The sequence below is a fragment of the Bos mutus genome, chromosome 8 (genome assembly GCF_027580195.1).
Source record: "Bos mutus isolate GX-2022 chromosome 8, NWIPB_WYAK_1.1, whole genome shotgun sequence".
Taxonomy (NCBI): domain Eukaryota; kingdom Metazoa; phylum Chordata; class Mammalia; order Artiodactyla; family Bovidae; genus Bos; species Bos mutus.
In genome coordinates this window covers 49,221,464-49,243,336 of record NC_091624.1, presented here as the reverse complement: position 1 = coordinate 49,243,336, position 21,873 = coordinate 49,221,464, and the positions used below count along the sequence as shown (strand labels likewise).

The 21,873-nt window shown below is 46.3% G+C and overlaps 1 protein-coding gene across 1 annotated transcript; it reads right to left on the bottom strand.

The window, feature by feature from the left end:
* Positions 1-321: 321 nt before the first annotated feature.
* Positions 322-20,021, bottom strand: NANS (N-acetylneuraminate synthase). Its single transcript, XM_005905981.3, has 6 exons — positions 19,792-20,021; positions 16,251-16,466; positions 8,827-8,926; positions 7,716-7,870; positions 2,255-2,521; positions 322-559 (listed from the first exon to the last, which is right to left on the bottom strand). The coding sequence occupies exons 1-6, from the start codon at positions 19,921-19,923 to the stop codon at positions 350-352; spliced, it is 1,080 nt and encodes a 359-aa protein (XP_005906043.1). The 5' UTR covers positions 19,924-20,021; the 3' UTR covers positions 322-349.
* Between the last annotated feature and the right edge of the window lie 1,852 nt (positions 20,022-21,873).

Genomic DNA, 21,873 nt, shown 5'->3' with positions numbered 1-21,873 from the left:
GGAGAGAGCCGGAAGGAAGGGACATTTGGGGTCATTAGGGTTGGCTTTGCAGGCTGGAAGAAGGCAGGCTGAAAGGAAGGGCCCATACAGCTAGCATTCACCCCTCTGCACTGCAATGGGCAATGAGGAGAAGCTTCTGAGCCCACTGCCCCTTCTGGGCCAGCCAACCTGAGGCAGAGGCTGCCTATATTTGCTCTTTGTATCCCTCCAATGGGCTTAACCCAGGGCCTGGCCCCAAAATGTCTGCTGCCTGGGGATCCCCAGAGACCAGCAGTCCTGCCCCACCTCAGCCAAATGCACCTGATGGTACCAGCAAGGCGATTCAGAATTCAGAGAATGGCACTTTATTTTAAGATCTGATTTTTTTCCCATGATTCTCTACCAATTCTTCCATGATGGTGTCGTCTTCTTCCACAGTGACCAGGACCTTCTTGCCCACCAGGCTAAAGATGTCTTCAGGAGGGTAACCTTTGGGCTCACCCACCTTCACAGTGAGCATGTCCAGTGTCAGAATGCTGCCTTCTGGAATTCTCACTTTGGCCACCACAGACTTGCCCAGCTGTGGATAAAATTTAAGATTCAGTGCCAGCCACACAAATAACTAGCACACGCTGTTTTACCCCCAGGGTCCCTGATCAGTTTTCTCACACAAGGTCCCTGGAAAGCAGGGAGTCTGTTTTCCCCTTGGGTGCCTAGAACAATAGCTCACACACAGCAGGGTCTTGGCCAGTGTGGGGTGGACTCAGACTCAGAGGGGTGGCCTTTACAATAAATGACTCAGGTTATGTAGCCAAAGAGAGCAAGACCCAAATCCCAGGCAGCTGGGGACAAGGCGAGGCTGAGAGTCTCTGCAAAATGGGAAATAACAGTGCCTCTATCCTGTCGGATTAGTGATGATAATGCCCGTAATCTACCTGGAACACAGACTTGGTAAATAAAAATGGTGATTACTTTTGTCATCATCCAGTTCAGTATCACATTTGAAACACATGGAAATGGAGGTGTACGGAGGGCGGGTAAGCTGGCCAAGGTTGCCAGGAGCCAGGAGGAGAACCTGGGATCCCTGACCCCTGGCCCGCGGCTCAACGGACACAAACCTTACAGCCTCCTCATTCAGTACAACAGGAATATGGAGGGCTCACAAGCATGGAAGGGGCAGACAGGCTGGGCAACGAGGGGAATGAAGGAGACCTGGAGCTCAGAACCAGCATTTCTAAGGTCTGGTCTATAAATGCTGTTCCACAAAGTATCTAACTCTGCATCTTCCAGGTGAGGGCCAAGGAATCCATTCTGGAATTTATGTCAGGACAAAGGTCTTGTTAGCAGATGATTATCAGATGTTACGTCTTGTGGTGTCTCACTGTCTACCCACAGAGCCAGGATGCTCAGAACCAAATTCAGTGCTCAGCTGCTGAAACTCTTATTCCAGTTTCTGAGCCAGCTTTCTCCTCTCTTCTTCTATAAGGCAGTTAGTTTCTTTTTACTGTTATTTTAATTTTCCAGTGTATATACATCTTTGAGAGCAGCAAGTAGGCCCGACTGGAATAAAAGACAACCCTCCTGGAGCAGGCCTGGAGTGGCATCTTGGCTTCGGCCCAAACAGCCTGCAGCATCAGAGGAGTGAGTGCCTGCTCCCCTGGCAGCCCCGACTCAGAGGCTGAGCCAGGTCTAGGCCTTGGCTTCCAGGAAGGCCCGATGGCCCCTGTGCCAGGCAGAGTTTGCTGGCCTCCCCCCGTCCACTCTGTCTGAAGGTTAATGCTGCACAGCTAGCTCAAAGGGCTCCCAAGGGAATGTATGCATTCTCCCCCAGCAAGCCCCTGAGAACCCTTGCCCCATGCTTCCAGTCTCTCCCCATGCTTAGGGATTCCTTGACTTATTACAGCCCTCCTGCCCCTGCCTCATGGAACCCCTCCACCTGAACATGCCTCTAGGATTACCTACAACATGGGACCCCAGACTCTACCTCTCCGCATGCCTCATGAGGCCCCAGACACCACCAGGGTCTTCAGCGCTGGGACCACAGAGACTTAATGGAAAACCATCATATGATGCCAGGGAACCAGAGGAATAGCTAAAGTTCTTCAGTAAGTTCCTCCCGCTGCTAACATGAACTCCAAAAACCTCAGGGGCTCTCAGCAACATCCCTGCATCACCCCATTGTTCTGGGCTCAGGTAGGGCTGGTTCCCACTGCCTCTCAGGTAAGCCCACATAGCTCCTCTCAACACTGGCACCCGGCAGGCCAGGAGAACCCACCTTCTCATTGCAGGCCATCTCACAGGGCAGCAGCTGCTTGGTCGGGGAGCCCAGCGCCCTCTCCACGAGGCGCACGGACCGCACCAGCTCAGCCAGCTCTCCAGGCTCCAGAGAGGCCGAGTGGTCACTCCCTTTCCAGGTCTTGTCCAAAGTTATGTGACGCTCCAAGACCTTGGCCCCCAGAGCCACTGCAGCCACAGATATTGCTATGCCAGTTTCATGCCCAGAATACCCTATGGGGATGTCAGGAAAGAGCTTCTGGTATTCCTTTAAAATAGAAAAAGGAAAAGAAAGTTAAATAGTGTAGTGCTTTCCACATACAATCCAGAGTCAGGCTGATGGATCTGAGGCCCCATTCAGCCACTCACTATCTGTGAAGCTCCAAGAAGTCTCTGAGGCTCCCGGGACCTCTCCTTCTGGGGATGACAGTAGCTGGTGGGAGCTGCTGTGAGCACGTGGAGGGCACTCAGCACACTGTGAAGGCTTAAAACTAATGGCTGCTCTTATCAGGAACACATCTGAAGAATGTGTCACACTGCACAAACCACCAGGAATAACACCAAAACTATAACTGAATACCTAAACTGATTCAGAAAGCATCTCTCGCATTTAATTAGGATGGTGTAATCACTGACCTACAGCCAGACATCCTGGAATGTGAAGTCAAGTGGGCCTTAGAAAGCATCACTACGAACAAAGCTAGTGGAGGTGATGGAATTCCAGTTGAGCTATTTCAAATCCTGAAAGATGATGCTGTGAAAGTGCTGCACTCAATATGCCAGCAAATTTGGAAAACTCAGCAGTGGCCACAGCAATGGAAAAGGTCAGTTTTCATTCCAATCCCAAAGAAAGGCAATGCCAAAGAATGCTCAAATTACCGCACAATTGCACTCATCTCACACGCTAGGAGACTAATGCTCAAAATTCTCCAAGCCAGGCTTCAGCAATATGTGAACCGTGAATTTCCTGATGTTCAAGCTGGTTTTAGAAAAGGCAGAGGAACCAGAGATCAAATTGCCAACATCTGCTGGATCATGGAAAAAGCAAGAGAGTTCCAGAAAAACATCTATTTCTGCTTTATTGACTATGCCAAAGCCTTTGACTGTGTGGATCACAATAAACTGTGAAAGAGATGGGAATACCAGACCACCTGACCTGCCTCTTGAGAAATCTGTATGCAGGTCAGGAAGCAACAGTTCGAACTGGACATGGAACAACAGACTGGTTCCAAATAGGAAAAGGAGTACATCAAGGCTGTATATTGTCACCCTGCTTATTTAACTTATATGCAGAGTACATCATGAGAAATGCTGGACTGGAAGAAGCACAAGCTGGAATCAAGATTGGCGGGAGAAATATCAATAACCTCAGATATGCAGATGACACCACCCTTATGGCAGAAAGTGAAGAGGAACTCAAAGGCCTCTTGATGAAAGTGAAAGTAGAGAGTGAAAAAGTTGGCTTAAAGCTCAACATTCAGAAAACGAAGATCATGGCATCCAGTCCCATCACTTCATGGCAAATAGATGGGGAAACAGTGGAAACAGTGTCAGACTTTATTTTTTGGGGCTCCAAAATCACTGCAGATGATGAGTGCAGCCATGAAATTAAAAGACGCTTACTCCTTGGAAGGAAAGTTATGACCAACCTAGATAGCATATTCAAAAGCAGAGACATTACTTTGCCAACAAAGGTCCGTCTAGTCAAGGCTATGGTTTTCCCTGTGGTCACGTATGGATGTGAGAGTTGGACTGTGAAGAAGGCTGAGAGCCGAAGAATTGATGCTTTTGAACTGTGGTGTTGGAGAAGACTCTTGAGAGTCCCTTGGACTGCAAGAAGATCCAACCAGTCCATTCTAAAGATCAGCCCTGGGTGTTCTTTGGAAGGAATGATGATAAAGCTAAAACTCCAATATTTTGGCCACCTCATGCGAAGAGTTGACTCATTGGAAAAGACTCTGATGCTGGGAGGGATTGGGGCAGGAGGAGAAGGGGACGACAGAGGATGAGATGGCTGGATGGCATCACTGACTGATGGACGTGAGTCTGAGTGAACTCCGGGAGTTGGTGATGGACAGGGAGGCCTGGCGTGCTGCGATTCATGGGGTCGCAAAGAGTCAGACACGACTGAGCGACTGAACTGAACTGAACTGAAAGCAAACGTGCTATATGCACAAAGATCACCATCAATAATACAGACAGCCCAATCTCAATCCTTTGGTGGAAATGCTAAATAATTAATTAATTGGTTATCTGTAATTCACTGGAAGCAACAAAAGACATGCTAAGTCGAGTAAGCCTTGTTAGGGAGGGCGGCCAGAAGGCCTGAGTACAGCAGAAAGACCCAGACAGGAATTAATAAAAGATTAGGACGGCTGAGTGGCAAAGGCCTCAGAAACCAGGCTTAAGAGCATGTGATGGACAAGGAAGTGCAGGTTGTAGGTCAGAGTACTCACCCTGCCGTGATGGGGTGGGCTGGGCTGGTAGGGGTGGGGGGCTGGCTGGCAGTTCAACTCTGATCATGCCCTGCTCTCAGGATAAAGGACATGAGCACACCAGGGAGGTGAGGAGGGGGATGGTGGAAGGGAAACAGGACCATGCTTCACAAAGGAAGAAAACTGAGGAAAATATTTGGCATCATACACACTAAATTGTCAATTATGGTCATCTGTGGGATGGGATTATAGAGGATGTTCACTTTCTATGTTATATACATCAGGACTGAGTTTCTTTTTTTTCTTAAATCATGTTTTATTTTTAAAAATAATATGATTTAGAGATGAGCGAGCAATGGATAAAAGACTACAAAACTGGGAGGGACTAAAATTTTAGTTACAAAGACAGCCATGTCATTTCGAAAAAAGATTACTTTTTTAAAAGTTAAATAGGAAAGATTCTCTAGAAAAATGTATAAGAGCTTACATAATCAGGGGGAGAAAACCTCAGAATGTCAAATACTGTACTGAAAGAATCAGAGAGCTGGTAAATAACAGAACAGGAAAACTCAGAAGTTTCAAGAAGGTCTCCTACAATTCAATATGAAGAAAAATGAATATTTGCACACCAACATTCATATCAGCATTATTCACAATAGCCAAAAGGTGGAACCATCCCAGATGTCCATCAACAGATGAACAGATAAGCCATAAGTGGTATACACATACAGTGAAATATTATTCAGCCTTAAAAAGGAATGAGATGCTAATACACGCTACAACATGGATGAGCCTTGACAACGTTATGCTAAGTGAAAGCAAGTGGACACAGAAGGACAAATACTGTATGATTCCATTTATTTGAGAAACCGAGAGTAGTCATGTTCATCAGTCAGTTCAGTTCAGTCGCTCAGTCGTGTCCGACTCTTTGCGACCCCATGAATCGCAGCACACCAGGCCTCGCTGTCCATCACCAACTCCCGGAGTTCACTCAGACCCATGTCCATAGACTCAGTAATGCCATCCAGCCATCTCATCCTCTGTTGTCCCCTTCTCCTCCTACCCCCAATCCCTCCCAGCATCAGAGTCTTTTCCAATGAGTCAACTCTTCGCATGAGGTGGCCAAAGTACTGGAGTTTCAGCTTTAGCATCATTCTTTCCAAAGAAATCCCAGGGCTGATCTCCTTCAGAATGAACTGGTTGGATCTCCTTGCAATCCAAGGGACTCTCAAGAGTCTTCTCCAACACCACAGTTCAAAAGCATCAATTCTCTGGCGCTCAGCCTTCTTCACAGTCCAACTCTCACATCCATACATGACCACAGGAAAAACCATAGCCTTGACTAGACGAACCTTTGTTGGCAAAGTAATGTCTCTGCTTTTGAATATACTATCTAGGTTGGTCATAACTTTCCTTCCAAGGAGTAAGCGTCTTTTAATTTCATGGCTACAGTCACCATCTGCAGTGATTTTGGAGCCCAAAAAAATAAAGTCTGACACTGTTTCCACTGTTTCCCCATCTATTTCCCATAAAGTGATGGGACCAGATGCCATGATCTTTGTTTTCTGAACGTTGAGCTTTAAGCCAACTTTTTCACTCTCCACTTTCACTTTCATCAAGAGGCTTTTTAGTTCCTCTTCACTTTCTGCCATAAGGGTGGTGTCATCTGCATATCTGAGGTTATTGATATTTCTCCCGCCAATCTTGATTCCAGCTTGTGCTTCTTCCAGTCCAGCATTTCTCATGATGTACTCTGCATATAAGTTAAATAAGCAGGGTGACAATATACAGCCTTGATGTACTCCTTTTCCTATTTGGAACCAGTCTGTTGTTCCATGTCCAGTTCGAACTGTTGCTTCCTGACCTGCATACAGATTTCTCAAGAGGCAGGTCAGGTGGTCTGGTATTCCCATCTCTTTCACAGTTTATTGTGATCCACACAGTCAAAGGCTTTGGCATAGTCAATAAAGCAGAAATAGATGTTTTTCTGGAACTCTCTTGCTTTTTCCATGATCCAGCAGATGTTGGCAATTTGATCTCTGGTTCCTCTGCCTTTTCTAAAACCAGCTTGAACATCAGGAAATTCACGGTTCACGTATTGCTGAAGCCTGGCTTGGAGAATTTTGAGCATTAGTCTCCTAGCGTGTGAGATGAGTGCAATTGTGCGGTAATTTGAGCATTCTTTGGCATTGCCTTTCTTTGGGATTGGAATGAAAACTGACCTTTTCCATTGCTGTGGCCACTGCTGAGTTTTCCAAATTTGCTGGCATATTGAGTGCAGCACTTTCACAGCATCATCTTTCAGGATTTGAAATAGCTCAACTGGAATTCCATCACCTCCACTAGCTTTGTTCGTAGTGACAGAAAATAAAATGACAGCCGCATGGCACTCCATGTTAATGAGTATAGAATATGGTATGACTCTGAGATGAGAAAAAGCTCTTCAGATGGACACAGCAATGGTGGCACAGCAATGCGAAACACTTAGTGCCGCTGAACTAGACACCAAAAAATGGCTCCCATGGCAAATTGTATGTATATTTTACAAAAACAAATCCATAACTCATTAAGAAAAGATAAAAGCCAGCAATTCACAGAAAAGGGACCCCTAATGGCCAATACACACAGGCAAAGAAAATGTATATGGCCAATTACAAAGACTGCACCTTAAAACGACAAAAAACAAAAAAACCCTGAAAGACTCCACCTTAAATTTTATAATGAGAGAAATTAAGATTGGTGTTAAGAAAATTTAATTTATAATCTTTAAGAATGTATCTGACTGCTTAACTCCATAGTCGGTTCTAATTTGATTCTGGAACAGCAAGACTATCAAGCGAAAGTGTAAGTTGCTCAGTCACATCCGACTCTTTGCGACCCATGGACTACATAGTCCATGGAATTCTCCAGGCCAGAACACTGGAAGGATGTCCCAATTACAAAGCATGTCAAAGCTGGTTAAAATTTTGGCTGCATCTTTCCCACAGCCAGTGACCCAGTCAGACAAGGGCCCTCCCTTGTGCTCACCAAGATGACACGCAGGTTGACGTCCTCAGGCTGGAGCGGGTAGGCACTGGTGCACTGGAGGAAGCAGAAGTTGGGGTTGAGGGCCTTCACAATCTGATAGACTTGCTTCATGGTATCCATGGACTGCATCCCACTAGAGATCACCATTGGGCGGCCTGAAGGACCCAACACCAGTACCATCATCACTTTATTTTCAGGCGTTCCGATTCTCCCTTTAAGCACGCCCCTGCTGTTGGTCTCATTCAAACAACTCTTACACAGTGGGGGAACACAGGCGATGTCGGTGGGTTTCTGTCCTCAAGCACAGGAAACGTAGACTCCCTTCACCCCACAACATTATTGTGCAGCAAAGTGAACCAAATTAAGAGGAATCTGACACTCTTTAGAGAAAGATGAGCATCTCATTGTATTAAGAGGTTGCACAGCGTGGTAGGGTGAGCATGCCCCAGATTCAAGAGGGTGAGGCCTTGAGCTGCCAAGTCCTACCTGTGTGGTCTCAGATCCTTGGCTATGAAGTAAGTAGAAAGCATCATCATCATATGACCTGCTTCAGTCCCAGTACTGACATGAGAACCACTGTACAAGCTCTGATGTGCAGAGGCTGGATGTTCTAATATACCTAGAGAGTACTTCTCAAAGTCAGAGCTGCCTCTAAGGAGTTTCATTTATACTGTCATATCCTTCATTTTATATAAATATTTTATTAGAAATTAAAAATAATTTTCATTTTAAAATTCTTATGAGGACTTCCCTAGTGGTCCAGGGCTTAAGATTTCGCCTTCCTATGCAGGGGGTATGGGTTCGACCCCTGGTCAAGGAGGTAAGATCCCACATGCCTCATGGCCCAAAAACAAACATAAAAAAGAAACAATACTGCAACAAATTCAATAAAGACTTAAAAAAAAATGGTCCACATCAAAAAAAGAAATCTTTAAAAATTCATATAAAAACTGTATATCTTTAATTTCTTTCAACTCAGCACATGAAAAAGTGGGAGTAAATGCTGATTGGAAAATCTGTCTTCAGGAGACTCCTTTAGTGGGTTATTACCAATGGTGTAAAAACACAAAAAGTCTGGACTCAGATTGTATGACAAAAATTAAACACTCACCTTTTTTGGCTGTCTTTTCCAGATACGGGAAATTGTTGGTGTCCCCAGATCCAACTTTGAAAAAGGGAACATTCAGTTCATGCAGAAATTCAACTGCCATCTACAAAAATCAAAGGAGGGGCTCACATTCACCGCGGTTCAAAATCACCATCCTCAAGACAGGCAAGGAACCACCTACAAATAGAAATACCCCTTCTCTTGCCCAGCAACTTGAAAGCAAACACGGATTCATGATCAGTCATTTCATTCAAATTCAAACATTCTTTCACTCACATCCACCCATCCATTTGTCCAACAAACACTGCATGCTGGCGCACACTGTCTATGAGAATCTGGAAAAGAATCAGACCCCTGGCCAGACCTTCCTTCCCTGGGGGCCTGGGGCCCAGTGAACAAACAAGAAAGGTCATGACCTAATCTTGACTCACACAAATAGGCACTGAGAAAGTGAGTGGCCCTCAAAGGCCTTATCCTTGCCTCAGGACCAAACAGCCAGGAAAAGAGAGGCCATTTCAATCCTTGCCAAAAGTAGAAGAAATGAAGTGTTTCATGGCCCAGCTCTGACACATTGATCCACAGCTGGCAGGGCCCATCAAACCCAAGCCCTTTCAGACCTCAAATTATGCTGCCCACAGAAAAAAACCAATCTGACTATTTGAGGCTACCTCTCTAGGGCCCTTCACCATCCTTATCTGGGATTCATCAATAACCCTCAGGAAATTGGCAAATGTCAGCAAATGCCTCCTGAAGGAATTAGTGGACCACAAGTTTTAAGAGTAAAATCTCAATTTGGTGTACAATTACCAAAACTTCCCAAATTACTTTTCATTACTATTTTTTTAATTGAAGTTTAAAATCAGAAGTAGGGAGAGTCAATGCCTTGGAATATTTCCCAGTATCTAAGTTCCATCTATCTTAAAATGCTGGCCAAGTCTCAGAAGTAAGTTTGGAAGTTAGCTAGGTCAGTGCTTCTCACACTTTAATACAGGCACACGAACCTGCCATGGATCTTGGATGAATAAAATGCACGTTCTGATTCTGTTGATCTAGAGTGGGGCCCAAGAGTCTGCGTTTCTTGTAAGCTCCTCAGTAATACCACTGTTACTGCTCTGTGAAACATACTTAGACTAGCAAGGAGCACGGTTACTGGCGTGGAAATCCAAAGGGTTCGGGGGTGGTAAGGAACAGTATGAGGTCATTCTGCCAGCAGGTTCTTTATTTTTTTACTTCTTTTCTTTTGTTGGCCTTACCATGCAGCACGTGGGATCTTAGTTCCCAAGCAAGGGATTGAAGCAAACTGGTGCTCCCTACATTGGAAGTGGTGAGTCTTAACCACTGGACCACCAGGGAAGTCCTTGCCAGCAGGTTCTTTGAATCAAACCAGTACTGCCTGAGCTTTCTCCCATCTTCCCAGCAGATGATGAGCTACTCTAATCACTGGCCTCACTCAGAGAATCATTTTCCTCTAATAAGTAGGGGTTAGAGCTGCTGGTTGGAAAAGGCAATGGCACCCCACTCCAGTACTCTTGCCTGGAAAATCCCATGGATGGAGGAGCCTGGTGGGCTACAGTCCATGGGATCGCACAGAGTCGGACACGACTGAAGCGACTTAGCAGCAGCAGCAGCAGCAGAGCTGTTGGCAATGGCACCCCACTCCAGTACTCTTGCCTGGGGAATCCCATGGACAGAGAAGCCTGGTGGGCTGCAGTCCACGGGGTCGAAAAGAGTCGGACACAACTGAGCGACTTCACTTTCACTTTTCACTTTCATGCATTGGAGAAGGAAATGGCAACCCACTCCAGTGTTCTTGCCTGGAGAATCCCAGGGACGGGGGGGCCTGGTGGGTTGCCGTCTATGGGGTCGCACAGTCGGACACGACTGAAGCGACTTAGCAGCAGCAGAGCTGCTGGAGAGACATACAGTGCCTAACCAGCCAGTGAACAGGCCAAAGGCAGATGGAGACACCTTTCAGGATGGCCAAAGCACCACTCACCTCCAAGGTGCTAAGCCACCGCCACCTCCTCCCCTCTGCTTTATGTCTTCCTTGTCTCTCTCTTCCCTTCCACAGTTTTCTATGTCATTCTCTCCTGTGTATGTGTGTCTCATACTATTAACCAGCCCTAAGATGAAACTGAAAAGCATTTGTTTTAAACATATTTATTGAATAAAGTCTAGTGTCCCCACCCTCCCCACTCTATCTGGCAGATGAAGAGAGTGTTTTCTATTTTAAGAGGGAAAATCCTATGCAAAATTTCATCTCTAATGCTCCACTTTGTGAGAGCATGGCTCATGATCAGAGTCCCCAGGGCCATAAAGAGATGGATGAGCCCAATCAGGAGAGGCGCAGGGCACATAGGGGCAAGGCGGGGCCAAATGTAGGAAAAATGCTTTGCAAAAGCTTACCTATGCTGATTGTAAAATCTACATAAAGTGAAGTCACTCAGTTGTGTCCGACTCTTTGCGACCCCGTGGGCTGTAGCCTGCCAGGCTCCTCTGTCCATGGGATTTTCCAGGCAAAAATAGTGGAGTGGGTTGCCATTTCCTTCTCCAGGAAAATATGCATGGAGCTCTACAATTTTGAAGCGAGCAAAGGGGTAAATTCCTATTGACAGAGAAAGGTGCAGCTGGTTTCTTGCAGCCTTCCTAGGGAGCCAGCCCCACCTAGTGGCCACTTAGAAAACTGCCATTTTGGATTAATCTCTTCTGCAAAGGGTGCCGGTTTCAGTAGCCTTCCACCCTGAGGCAGTATTACTGGGCCCAGGCCCCGTCAGGCTGGGTCAGCGCCAGTGGCTGCCTTTCTCTCTGTGGACTTCCTGGCTTCCCCGTCTATGCTGCTTTCAGTCCCCCTTCCATCTACGGGACATCGATACAACGCAGCCAGGCAGCCTCATAACTTCTCCTCTCCTCTGCCCCACATCACAAAGGCTTTCTGAGCCTGTCTGAAAGGAACTCAATCGAGTATGACCCTCACTAGGCATCCAGGGGCTAAACACAGAGCAAAGGGTCCTACCAGCAAACTGTTTGGGGTGAAACACTGCACTGTAAAACCTCACCTTGGAGGGTCCTAGTGAATACCCTCCTCTAGCTAATTTACTCCTAGTGTTTCCCACACGTATTCAGCACAGAACCCTTGTTTATTTGGGGAAGGGACTTTTAATTAATGAATTAATGAGGAACCCCTTTTCCATAATGTATCCCATGAGAAATTTGGGAGCCTGCTGATCTAAGGGGTAACAGAAAAGACAGGAGTGGAAATGGGGTTTTTCTAAAGCTGCTTCCACTCCCCTTGATTTCGGGATCTCTGACAACAAGCTGGGAGAACAGGTGCCGGAGGGCTTGCCCAGGCTGAGGAAAGGATGGGGGGCGGGGAAGCATGGAGCCAAAAAGGCCCGGCCTGCCTTCAGCCCAGTCAGAGCACACCACAACACAGGCAGGGGTGCCCTGGAGCAGGGGTGTTGGAGGAACGAGGGCAGGCACTGTGGGGGCAGGCACGAGGAGGGAAGGGTGGCTCTGCTGGAATTGGTCCTCCAAGGGCCGCCTCTACGACATGGCTCCCATTTGCTTTCTCAACAAAACTCTCCATTTCGACCAAAGGCACTCTGCTCATTTCAGTCGAGTTCCACAGGCCTCTGTGCAGCTTCTGACCAGGTGCCTGGTATTTTCTTGGTCTTCATAAAGTTCCACCATGCCTTAACCTTTCCTCAGCACACAAAGAACGCTCAGGACAGCACACACGGTGGAGAAAGCTGGCACTCAGTACATGCTCACTGTCCATGAGGAAGTCAGCGGGGGTGAATTCTCAGAGCTGCTTTCTAGACAAACACGGAACAAGCGACCAACCCACCTCGAACAGCCGGGTAGACAGGACTTGCTGGTTCGGCAAAAAGGGACCTGGCGAGCAAAGCAAATGGCACTCTTGCAAAGGCTCTTAAGAATGCCGCAACGGGAAGCCCTTGCACAGCAAGGAAGAGCAGCCCCTGCTTTCCGCAACTAGAGAAAGCCTGTGCGCGTCAACAAAGACCCAGCACAGCAAAAATAAGTAAATAAATCTAAAAAAAAAAAAAAAAAAATTTCTCCTCGCTGCCTGTGCCTTGGTTTGTCAGGACACCAGTGGGGAGCAAACAGCATTCCTGAGACAGAGAAGACTCCCTGCCCCTTTAAGTGTGAAGCAGAGAAAAGGATTCTAAGCAACAGAACAGCTGTCAGTCAGTGGGTACAAATCTTGCAAGCCCCCAGGTTCATCTCACCAGGTCCTCACTGCAGCTGTGGGGTGGGCATCTTGATTACCTCATTGTCACAGATGGACGGACACCTGTGGCTCAAAGAGGTTATGTGACCAGCCCAAGCTCACAGAGCAAGTGTCAGTGTCAGCACCTGAGTGTGGCTGCAGAGCTCAAATTTATACACCAAACTGCTTCCTGGGAAACCAAGAGTCAGCCCCAGCCACCAACACCCAGATTCCTCTCCTTCCCCTGTCTGCTCCTGACTCAACCTCAAAGCCACCCAGCAGCAAAAGACCTAAAGAAGTGACTTCCTGAGCAGCGGCTGCCCAGCTGCAAGCAGAGGCCAGGCATTCCCTTCAGAGCCCACATCCAGGAGCTCAGGTGTCTGGGAACAGTCTGAACAGGAAAGTCCTCATTCCAGGTCCAAGTCACCTTAGTGACCCTGCCAGATTCTATGCTGACTCGGGACAAAAGAGCAGGGAGAGACTTTGGATGGCAGCTTCTTCACACGTGAAAGGAGATGGAGGCCCCAGAGCAGGGCAGCGACTTGCCAAGCTCACATGCAGATGAACTCAGCAGAGCAGGGCAAGGACCTGGATTTCCTGACCCTCAGCCCGGGCTGCTTCCTCAACTGTAACTAATGTCACTGAGCGCTGGCTGCGTGCTGTGCCTTCTGCAGGTGATCACGTTTAATCCTCATGACAACCCTGCGAGGTGAGTTCAGCTGAAGACACAGAAGCACAAAGAAGGTAAATAACCTCCACCCGGACTTACCAGGAATGAGAGGCAAAAACCTCATACATGCTGGTGGAACGTAAAATGGTGCAGCCACTTTCAAAAAGTCTGGCGGTTCCTCAAAGAAGTTAAACACTGAGTTACCATAAATATATATATATACCCAAAGGACCACATACTGTCTGGTTCTTTTTATATACAATGTCCAGAAAAGGCAAATCTATAGAGACAGACAGCAGATTAGAAGTTGCCTAGGGCTGGGAGAGGAGAAGTCAATGGCACTCACTCCAGTACTCTTGCCTGGAAACTCCCATGGACGGAGGGGCCTGGTAGGCTGCAGTCCATGGGGTCGCTAGGAGTCAGACATGACTGAGCGACTTCACTTTCACTTTTCACTTTCATGCATTGGAGAAGGAAATGGCAACCCACTCCAGTGTTCTTGCCTGGAGAATCCCGGGGACCGGGGAGCCTGGTGGGCTGCCGTCTATGGGGTCACACAGAGTCGGACACGACTGAAGTGACTTAGCAGCAGTAGCAGCAGCAGGGCTGGGAGAATTGAAGGAATTGAGGAATGACTGCTAACGGGTATAGGGCTTCCTTTTGGGGTGATAAAAATGTTCTAAAATTAATTGAGTGAATTGTATGATGTGTCAATAAAGCTGTTATTAAAAAATCTATCCCTGGGAATTCCCTGGTAGTCTAGTGATTAGAATTTGGCACTCTCACTGCCTTGGCCCGGGTTCAGTCCCTGGTGGGAAATGAGATCCCGCTAGCCACATGATGAGGCCAAAAAAAAAAGAAAAAATCTGTCCCCTTGTCCTAAGGGCAACGTGGGTCCAAGACTCTCCAGCCACCAACATGGAGGGTGGTGAAGAACAGGGGGAAGCCCAAAGGCTCTGCTGAGCTCTGGGAAGCTGTACATGCCTGGACCAGCACCCGGGTGGCCACTGGGGAATCCCAGAAAGGTGTCAGATCTGCCCTCAAGACCCATTTCCCAACTGTGCAACATTGGATAGACTTTCTAGCCCCTGGAGCCTCCATTTCTTTATCTGTAAAATGGGACATAGTAGGGATAAAATATGGTACTGTAAGCGAAGATGCTTCATAAACTATAACATTAAATTCAGATGTAGGAAATTATGATTATTAGATGAACAACTAGATCTGAAGAATGTCATGCTTATGAAGGCTGTGAATTAAAGAATGAATCTGGGCTACGGAACTGATGCCTGAACTTGTCAAGTTTCCCAGACATCTAGGTTCTCTGCTTCCCCTCCTTTTTTAATCTACTAATGGTCTAGACTAGAGTGATGCTTCTTTGATGTAATTTACAGGCACAGCTTAGGGTTGGAACAGTAACACAGAGGTCAGAGGCCTACAGAAGGAACTGGAGTCTCTTCAAATACCCTAGCTGACTAAAAGAATCACTAGCCAAGAGCCTTAAAAATGTTAAGTTTTGTCTACTGATCCGTTTCTGCAAAGTTATCCTAAGGAAACTCAAAACACAGAAAGAAGGTCATCTCAGCATCATTTAAAAGCACAAAAAGCTGAAAGTAACCTCATGTTCAAACATAAAGAAATGGTCACATATATTATAAATCCTCAAAAGAAATACTACACCACGATTAATAACTTTCAGCAAAAGATATGGAGAGTTACATGTCAATTATAGCTCAATAAAGCTGAGAAAGAAAACCAGGATATGGGTAAACACTGTGGTATAATATTAACCGGAAGAAGCAAACACAGAACTAAACATTCAAAATATAACAACCAGGTAATAAAATACGAATATAAAACAAGTTCAGGAGGAAATATGTACAAAGAGCTGCTGTGTAGAGATTATGAGTCAGTTTTTCTCCTTTTTTTCCCTGTTTTCTAAACTTTCTGTGACATTATTTTTATAACTAAATTTTTTTATATTTGAAGAAAGAGCCCACGAAGGAGTCTTGAGGCAGGTCACAGAGTAGATGGAACCTGAGACCTGGCACCAGCTGGTCTCTTCCAGGATGTGGGCATGGCCATCCTGGGAGCCACTCCCTTCTAGAAGATGCAGTGTCGCCCCACCCAGATCACCCACAGCCACTCGGCAACAGGAGGACTCCTGTTAGGACTGCAGTTTCCCGATTCTGAGTCTAGGCCACTTTCCACTGGGAGCAAATTGGCCCAGTGGGATCTCCCATTGGCTTGAGGGACGCTGGGTTTCCAGGTGGTTGCCCCCTACTCCCAGAGACAGCCTGTTTTGAAAACCATAGTTCTCTGTCCTCCAAATCTCACTGGGCCTCCAATCCCCCCGGCCTCCTGTTTAGTTGGACATTTACCTGGTCAACGTTATGGGGAACTCTAGCTCAGAAAGCACAAAACAGTGTAAAGTGAGCAAGGCCTGCAGCTGGCTTGAAGTCAAAGACACCAAGACACCAGGCCACCTGTTGTCCCCTAGGTCTGGTAAAATGGCAGAGGGCTCACCTCATCCATTCCAGAGGCAGTGAAGAAGATGCCAACCTCCTCGGCATATTTCTGCAGCTCCTTGTACTGGGCATGGCTGAACTCCAGATGGCGTTTGTGCTCCCCGTATGTCTTCCCCCAGGAATGCTTCGAGGTGTATGGCCTCTCCAAGGCTTTCCGATTAAACTTATACTCCAGCTCACTCTTCTGGAACTTGGCACAATCGGCCCCGCACTCCTGCAACATATTAGGGTTCCTTTAATTTTTGGTCATGGGCTCTCAGAGAGAAGAGAAATGTTGGGGCAACTGCTATTAAACCATTATCTTTAAAAACAACATCAAGGGGACTTCCCTGCCAGTCCAGTGGCTAAGACTCCATGCTCCAGATGCAGGGAACCAGGGTTCAATCCCTGGTCAAGGAACTAGATCCCACATACCGCAACTAGATTCTGCATACCTCAAAACTAAAAGATCCTGCATGCCACAACTCAGACCACTCACTCTCTCACTCAGGCTCAGCAACTAAGACCTGATGCAGCCAAACAAATCAGCAAATAAACAAACATTTAACAAACAAACAAATGCCAACATCGAATGACGGAGTTCTTAAGAACTCCCAAAGAAGAGAAACAGAAGCAAGGAAGTCTCAAAAGAAGAAAAGGCTGGGGATAGGAGTTCCCCTCTGTTTTTCCCTCTTAAAATGTAAAAAAAAAAAAAGGCAGGGGGGACTTTGCTTTACATTATACTATTAAAAATAATTAATCAAACAATCAAGATTTTAAGTTGTATAACTCAGCAGAGGATATGAGCACTGGACCAGAATTTAGGGGGAAAAGAATCTGCCTTAACTCTGACTCTCCTAGATAAGTCACTCCCTATCTCTGGCCTCAGTTTCTCTATCTGTACAAATGGCCATGTGGAACAGCTCCAAGGCCTATAACTTTCTGAGGAGCCCCTGATGGGGGTGGCTGTTAGCTGTTCTGCACATGTGGTTTCTATATGGCATCTTGTTTGAACAAGAGATTCTGGGGTAACGGCAAGCAAAAAAATTTAGAAATGCCCCAGCTTTACTGAACAGAAGCTATAATATAAAAGCTGGATTATCTGACTCTAAAAGCTATAATTTTATTGCCAGTCAGCCTCCAAGCTCTCAAAATTGTTTTTTTTTTTTAATCACTCGGTAGAAAGATTAAGGGAAACTCTCTCAAGTCTCAGCTCACTGACACTGCTACAGACACACAGGTCAAACCTGGGCTCCAGAAACGTCTGTGCTCAGAGCGTCACTTTCACTCCTGGAAAAGCCACAAAATGGCATGGTCAAAACTTGATGCTAGAAAGAAGTTCAAAGAACATTAGACCTGAAATTGACCTTGGACGACAGAGTCCTCATTGTCTAGATAAAGACCCCAAGGCCTAGAGGGACCTGACCAAAACTGTGCGGAGACTCTGGCAGAGTTGGCCAGAGGGCTTTCCTGGAGGCTGCACGACATGGTCTTCCTAGCGCAATGCTTCCCTCCTTTGCTTCTCATGTCTGCCTCAAGAAGCAGACTTACGCTCAAGAGGTTACAAAGCTTGTCTCCGTCTAGGCAAACCTTCCCTTTATAGGAAGTAGTAAAGTGAAGTACTAATGAGGAGAGATCAGAGAAAGTTCTACCACATCCCACACGACAGCAGTTGTACTGGGAGGACAGAAAGTTCCTCCCCTTCTTTTCTCCACTTCTTTCGTAAATGAGGTACATTTCTGTATCTGTTTAATGCTATGGTCAACTCTAGGTTCAGAAAACACAATCACTGTCCCTGTTTTACCCCACTGCTGATGGTTTCTTTGTTCAAGCTTTTATTGCTTCTCTACTGGCAAAAAAGCAAACTGACAAATAAGTCAAGGTGTAACACACCCTTTGCATCAAATTTGAAAGTTAGGTGGTGCATTTAAGGCACTTGACCCAGTAAGCATTAAAAAATGTTAGCAATTGTTACTCTTTAAAAGCATATTTTACTTTTTAGATTTCACCCATAAGTGATAACATACAGTATTTGTTTTTCTCTGACTTGTTTCACTAAGCATAATATCCTCCAGGTCCATTTACATTGTTGTAAATGACAGAATTTCACTCTTTTTTATGGCTGAATAATATTCCATTGTGCATACATACTATATCTTTATCCATTCGTTTGTTGATGGAAACTTAGGTTTCAAACAGACTCACAGATCTAGAGAACAAACAAATGGATACCAGTGGGGAGAGGGAAGGAGTGATGGACAAGAAAGGGGTGTGGGATTGAGAAGTACCATCTACTATGTATAAAATAAATGAGCAACAAGGATATACTGTACAGCACAGGGAAATACAACTATTATTTTGCAATAACTTTAAATGGAAGAGTATAATCTATAAAAATATTGAATCACTATGTTGTATACCTGAAACTAATATTATTGCAAATCAATTATACTTCAATGATTAAATAAAAATTTAAAATAAAAGTATTTCTTTTTTTTGGCCAGTGGCACCCAGGATCTTAGTTTTCCAACCAGGGATCAAATCCACATCCCCTACAGTAGAAGTAGAGTTTTAACCACTGCACTGCCAGTGAAGTCCCAAAATAAAGTATCTTTATGATTCTGTAGGGTTCCATAAAAGCAGAGTTAAGTCCTGAAAGAGTAAAAGAAAACCTAATTATGAATGACAGAACAACTCTGGCTGAAGGGAAGTGAAAGGAAAAAAAGATTTAGTGAACTACCTCTAAATCAAGGAATCACAGTGCAGATCTTATGCTGGGGACTGGGTTTACAATGAAGAATGTGACAGGTCCCCCCTTCAGAGCACTCACAGTCTAACAGAGAAAGTTTAAACAGACACTGACAATGCAATGCCATGGGAAAAACTACAGGAACCCAACTCTGACAGGAGGAGTTGGAGAAAGCGTCCAAGAGAAGTGGGAGCATGAGCGTTCATTAACATCATATCACTAATAGCTAACATGTATTGAGTCCTATTTGCCACGTACTGTACTAAGAGCTTTACATCTTTATTTTATTCTCAAAATTCTATGAAGTAATTACAAGGAATGGCAGATGAGAGAGACAACAGCAACTTCAGGAACTTCCTGGAAGTAATTCACTGTCGCAGAAAATGTCAGAGATTTAAAAAATGATAGGCTGGAAGAGGTCAGGTCATTAAAGTCTTGAAGACTTTATTAAAGGGTTTCGACTCTACAGTGGCAGTGCATAGCCACTGAAGGCTCATCAAATCTGTGTTGCAGAAAGATCATTCTGCCACCAGAAAGGGGCGAGAGAGGTCGGGTTAGGGAGCAACTGTAGTAATGCAAACAAATCAGGAGGGTGGCAAAGGGATAAAGAACAGGATTCAAAACGTTTGTTAGTGGACCTGGAGAGCTGGACGCCAGGCCAGATGCAGGGCACAGAGAGGCAGAGCGAGGATGATTCGGTCTCTGCGCAGCCCCGCCCCACCCCGGCCCAGGCCGCTCTTCCTCCAGGCCCTTCCCTACCCCGGCCCCCGCCCCCGGGCTAGTGCCCGAGTTGTCTAGACCGTCCCCTCACCTTAGCCATGCGGATCATGCGCTTGGCCACGTCCAGATCGCCCTGGTGGTTCTGGCCGATCTCGGCAATGATAAAACATGGATGCTGCCCGCCCACCCAGCGCCCAGGACACAGCTCCAGCTCCAGCGGCATGGTGGTGGCTTACGCTTCCCTGCTGCACCGCCAGTCAGGGTCCCGCCACCTCCTTAGAGCGTTAGGTCCGTAGCCCAGCGAGACCCACACACCGGCCCCGCCACGTCAGTCCTTGGCCGCCGGGCAGCCAATCCCCAAGCACGGCCTCGCTCCCGACAGCCAATCAGATTAGGGGGCGGAGCCACCCTGCAGTAGAGAGGTGCGGCTGAAAGAGGAAGTCCAACAGCCTTCTCTGGAGCTTGGAGTGCGGCTCAGAGCCGCGAGCGTAACCTCTGACGGTCGTAGAGTGCGTGCATCGGTGAGCAAACATTCCCCTAAGGAGGCTGAAGGCTGGCTTCCTTGGGCGTGGAGAGAATGCGCCCTACGGTGTAATGGAAAGAATGAATTCTGGAGTTACAATTACAGAGCTGGTTCGAGCCCACCCCTGCTCTTGATCATGAATACCTTACCCTTCTGAGCTTTATTTTCCTTTTTCTCTGAACTGGAAAAATTATAGACTCTACATCCCAAGATTCGTGAGATAGCGTATAGATCACCCTGATCACAGTACTTGGCCTGTAAGCTTTCGGTAAGTGGTTGCTGGTCCTATTATATGAGATGCATAAAGTTCAAAAAGTTCACTGACTTGTCCACAAGCCATCCAGAAAGCCGCGGTGGAGCTGGGACTAGGACCCTGGATTGCCTTCCAGCCTAGGGCTCTTGCAATACCCTATCAGTTGAGTCGCTTGGTCGTGTCCGACTCTTTGCGACCCCATGAATCGCAGGCCTCCCTGTCCATCACCAACTCCCAGAGTCTACCCAAACTCATGTCCATCGAGTCGGTGATGCCATCCAGCCATCTCATCCTCTGTTTTCCCCTTCTCCTCCTGCCCCCAATCCCTCCCAGCATCAGGGTCTTTTCCAATGAGTCAACTATTCGCATCAGGTGGCCAAAGTATTGGAGTTTCAGCTTCAGCATCAGTCCTTCCAGTGAACGGCCAGGACTGATCTCCTTTAGGATGGACTGGTTGGATCTCCTTGCAGTCCAAGGGACTCTCAAGAGTCTTCTCCAACATCACAGTGCAAAAGCATCAATTCTTCAGCTCCCAGCTTTCTTCACAGTCCAACTCTCACATCCATACATGACCACTGGAAAAACCATAGCCTTGACTAGACAGACCTTTGTTCACAAAGTAATGTCTCTGCTTTTGAATATGCTATCTAGGTTGGTCATAACTTTCCTTCCAAGGAGTAAATGTCTTAATTTCATGGCTGCAATAACCATCTGCAGTGATTTTGGAGCCCAAAAAAATAAAGTCTGACACTGTTTCCACTGTTTCCCCATCTATTTCCCATGAAGTGATGGGACCAGATGCCATGATCTTCGTTTTCTGAATGTTGAGCTTTAAGCCAACTTTTTCACTCTCCTCTTTCACTTTCATCAAGAGGCTTTTTAGTTCCTCTTCACATTCTGCCATAAGGGTGGTGTCATCTGCATATCTGAGGTTACTGATATTTCTCCCAGCAATCTTGATTCCAGCTTGTGCTTCTTCCAGTCCAGTGTTTCTCATGATGTACTCTGCATATAAGTTAAATAAGCAGGGTGACAATATACAGCCTTGATGTACTCCTTTTCCTATTTGGAACCAGTCTGTTGTTCCATGTCCAGTTCGAACTGTTGCTTTCTGACCTGTATATAGGTTTCTCAAGAGGCAGGTGAGGTGGTCTGGTATTCCCATCTCTTTCAGAATTTTCCAGTTTATTGTGATCCACATAGTCAAAGGCTTTGGCATAGTCAATAAAGCAGAAATAGATGTTTTTCTGGAACCCTCTAGCTTTTTCAATGATCCAGCAGATGTTGGCAATTTGATCTCCGGTTCCTCTGGTTTTCTAAAACCAGTTTGAACATCTGGAAGTTCATGGTTCACGTATTGAAATACCGTATACTGAGTTGCAAACAAAATTGAGAAA

What these genes read in the sequence shown, in the direction of transcription:
- NANS (XM_005905981.3), bottom strand. Translation starts at nt 19,923, where the DNA reads ATGCCGCTGGAGCTGGAGCTGTGTCCTGGGCGCTGGGTGGGCGGGCAG. An exon ending in GCATGATCCGCATGGCTAAG is followed by an intron (nt 16,467 to 19,791) that starts GTGAGGGGACGG and finishes AATATGTTGCAG; the next exon opens with GAGTGCGGGGCCGATTGTGC. An exon ending in GGAAAAGACAGCCAAAAAAG is followed by an intron (nt 7,871 to 8,826) that starts GTGAGTGTTTAA and finishes TGGGTCCTTCAG; the next exon opens with GCCGCCCAATGGTGATCTCT.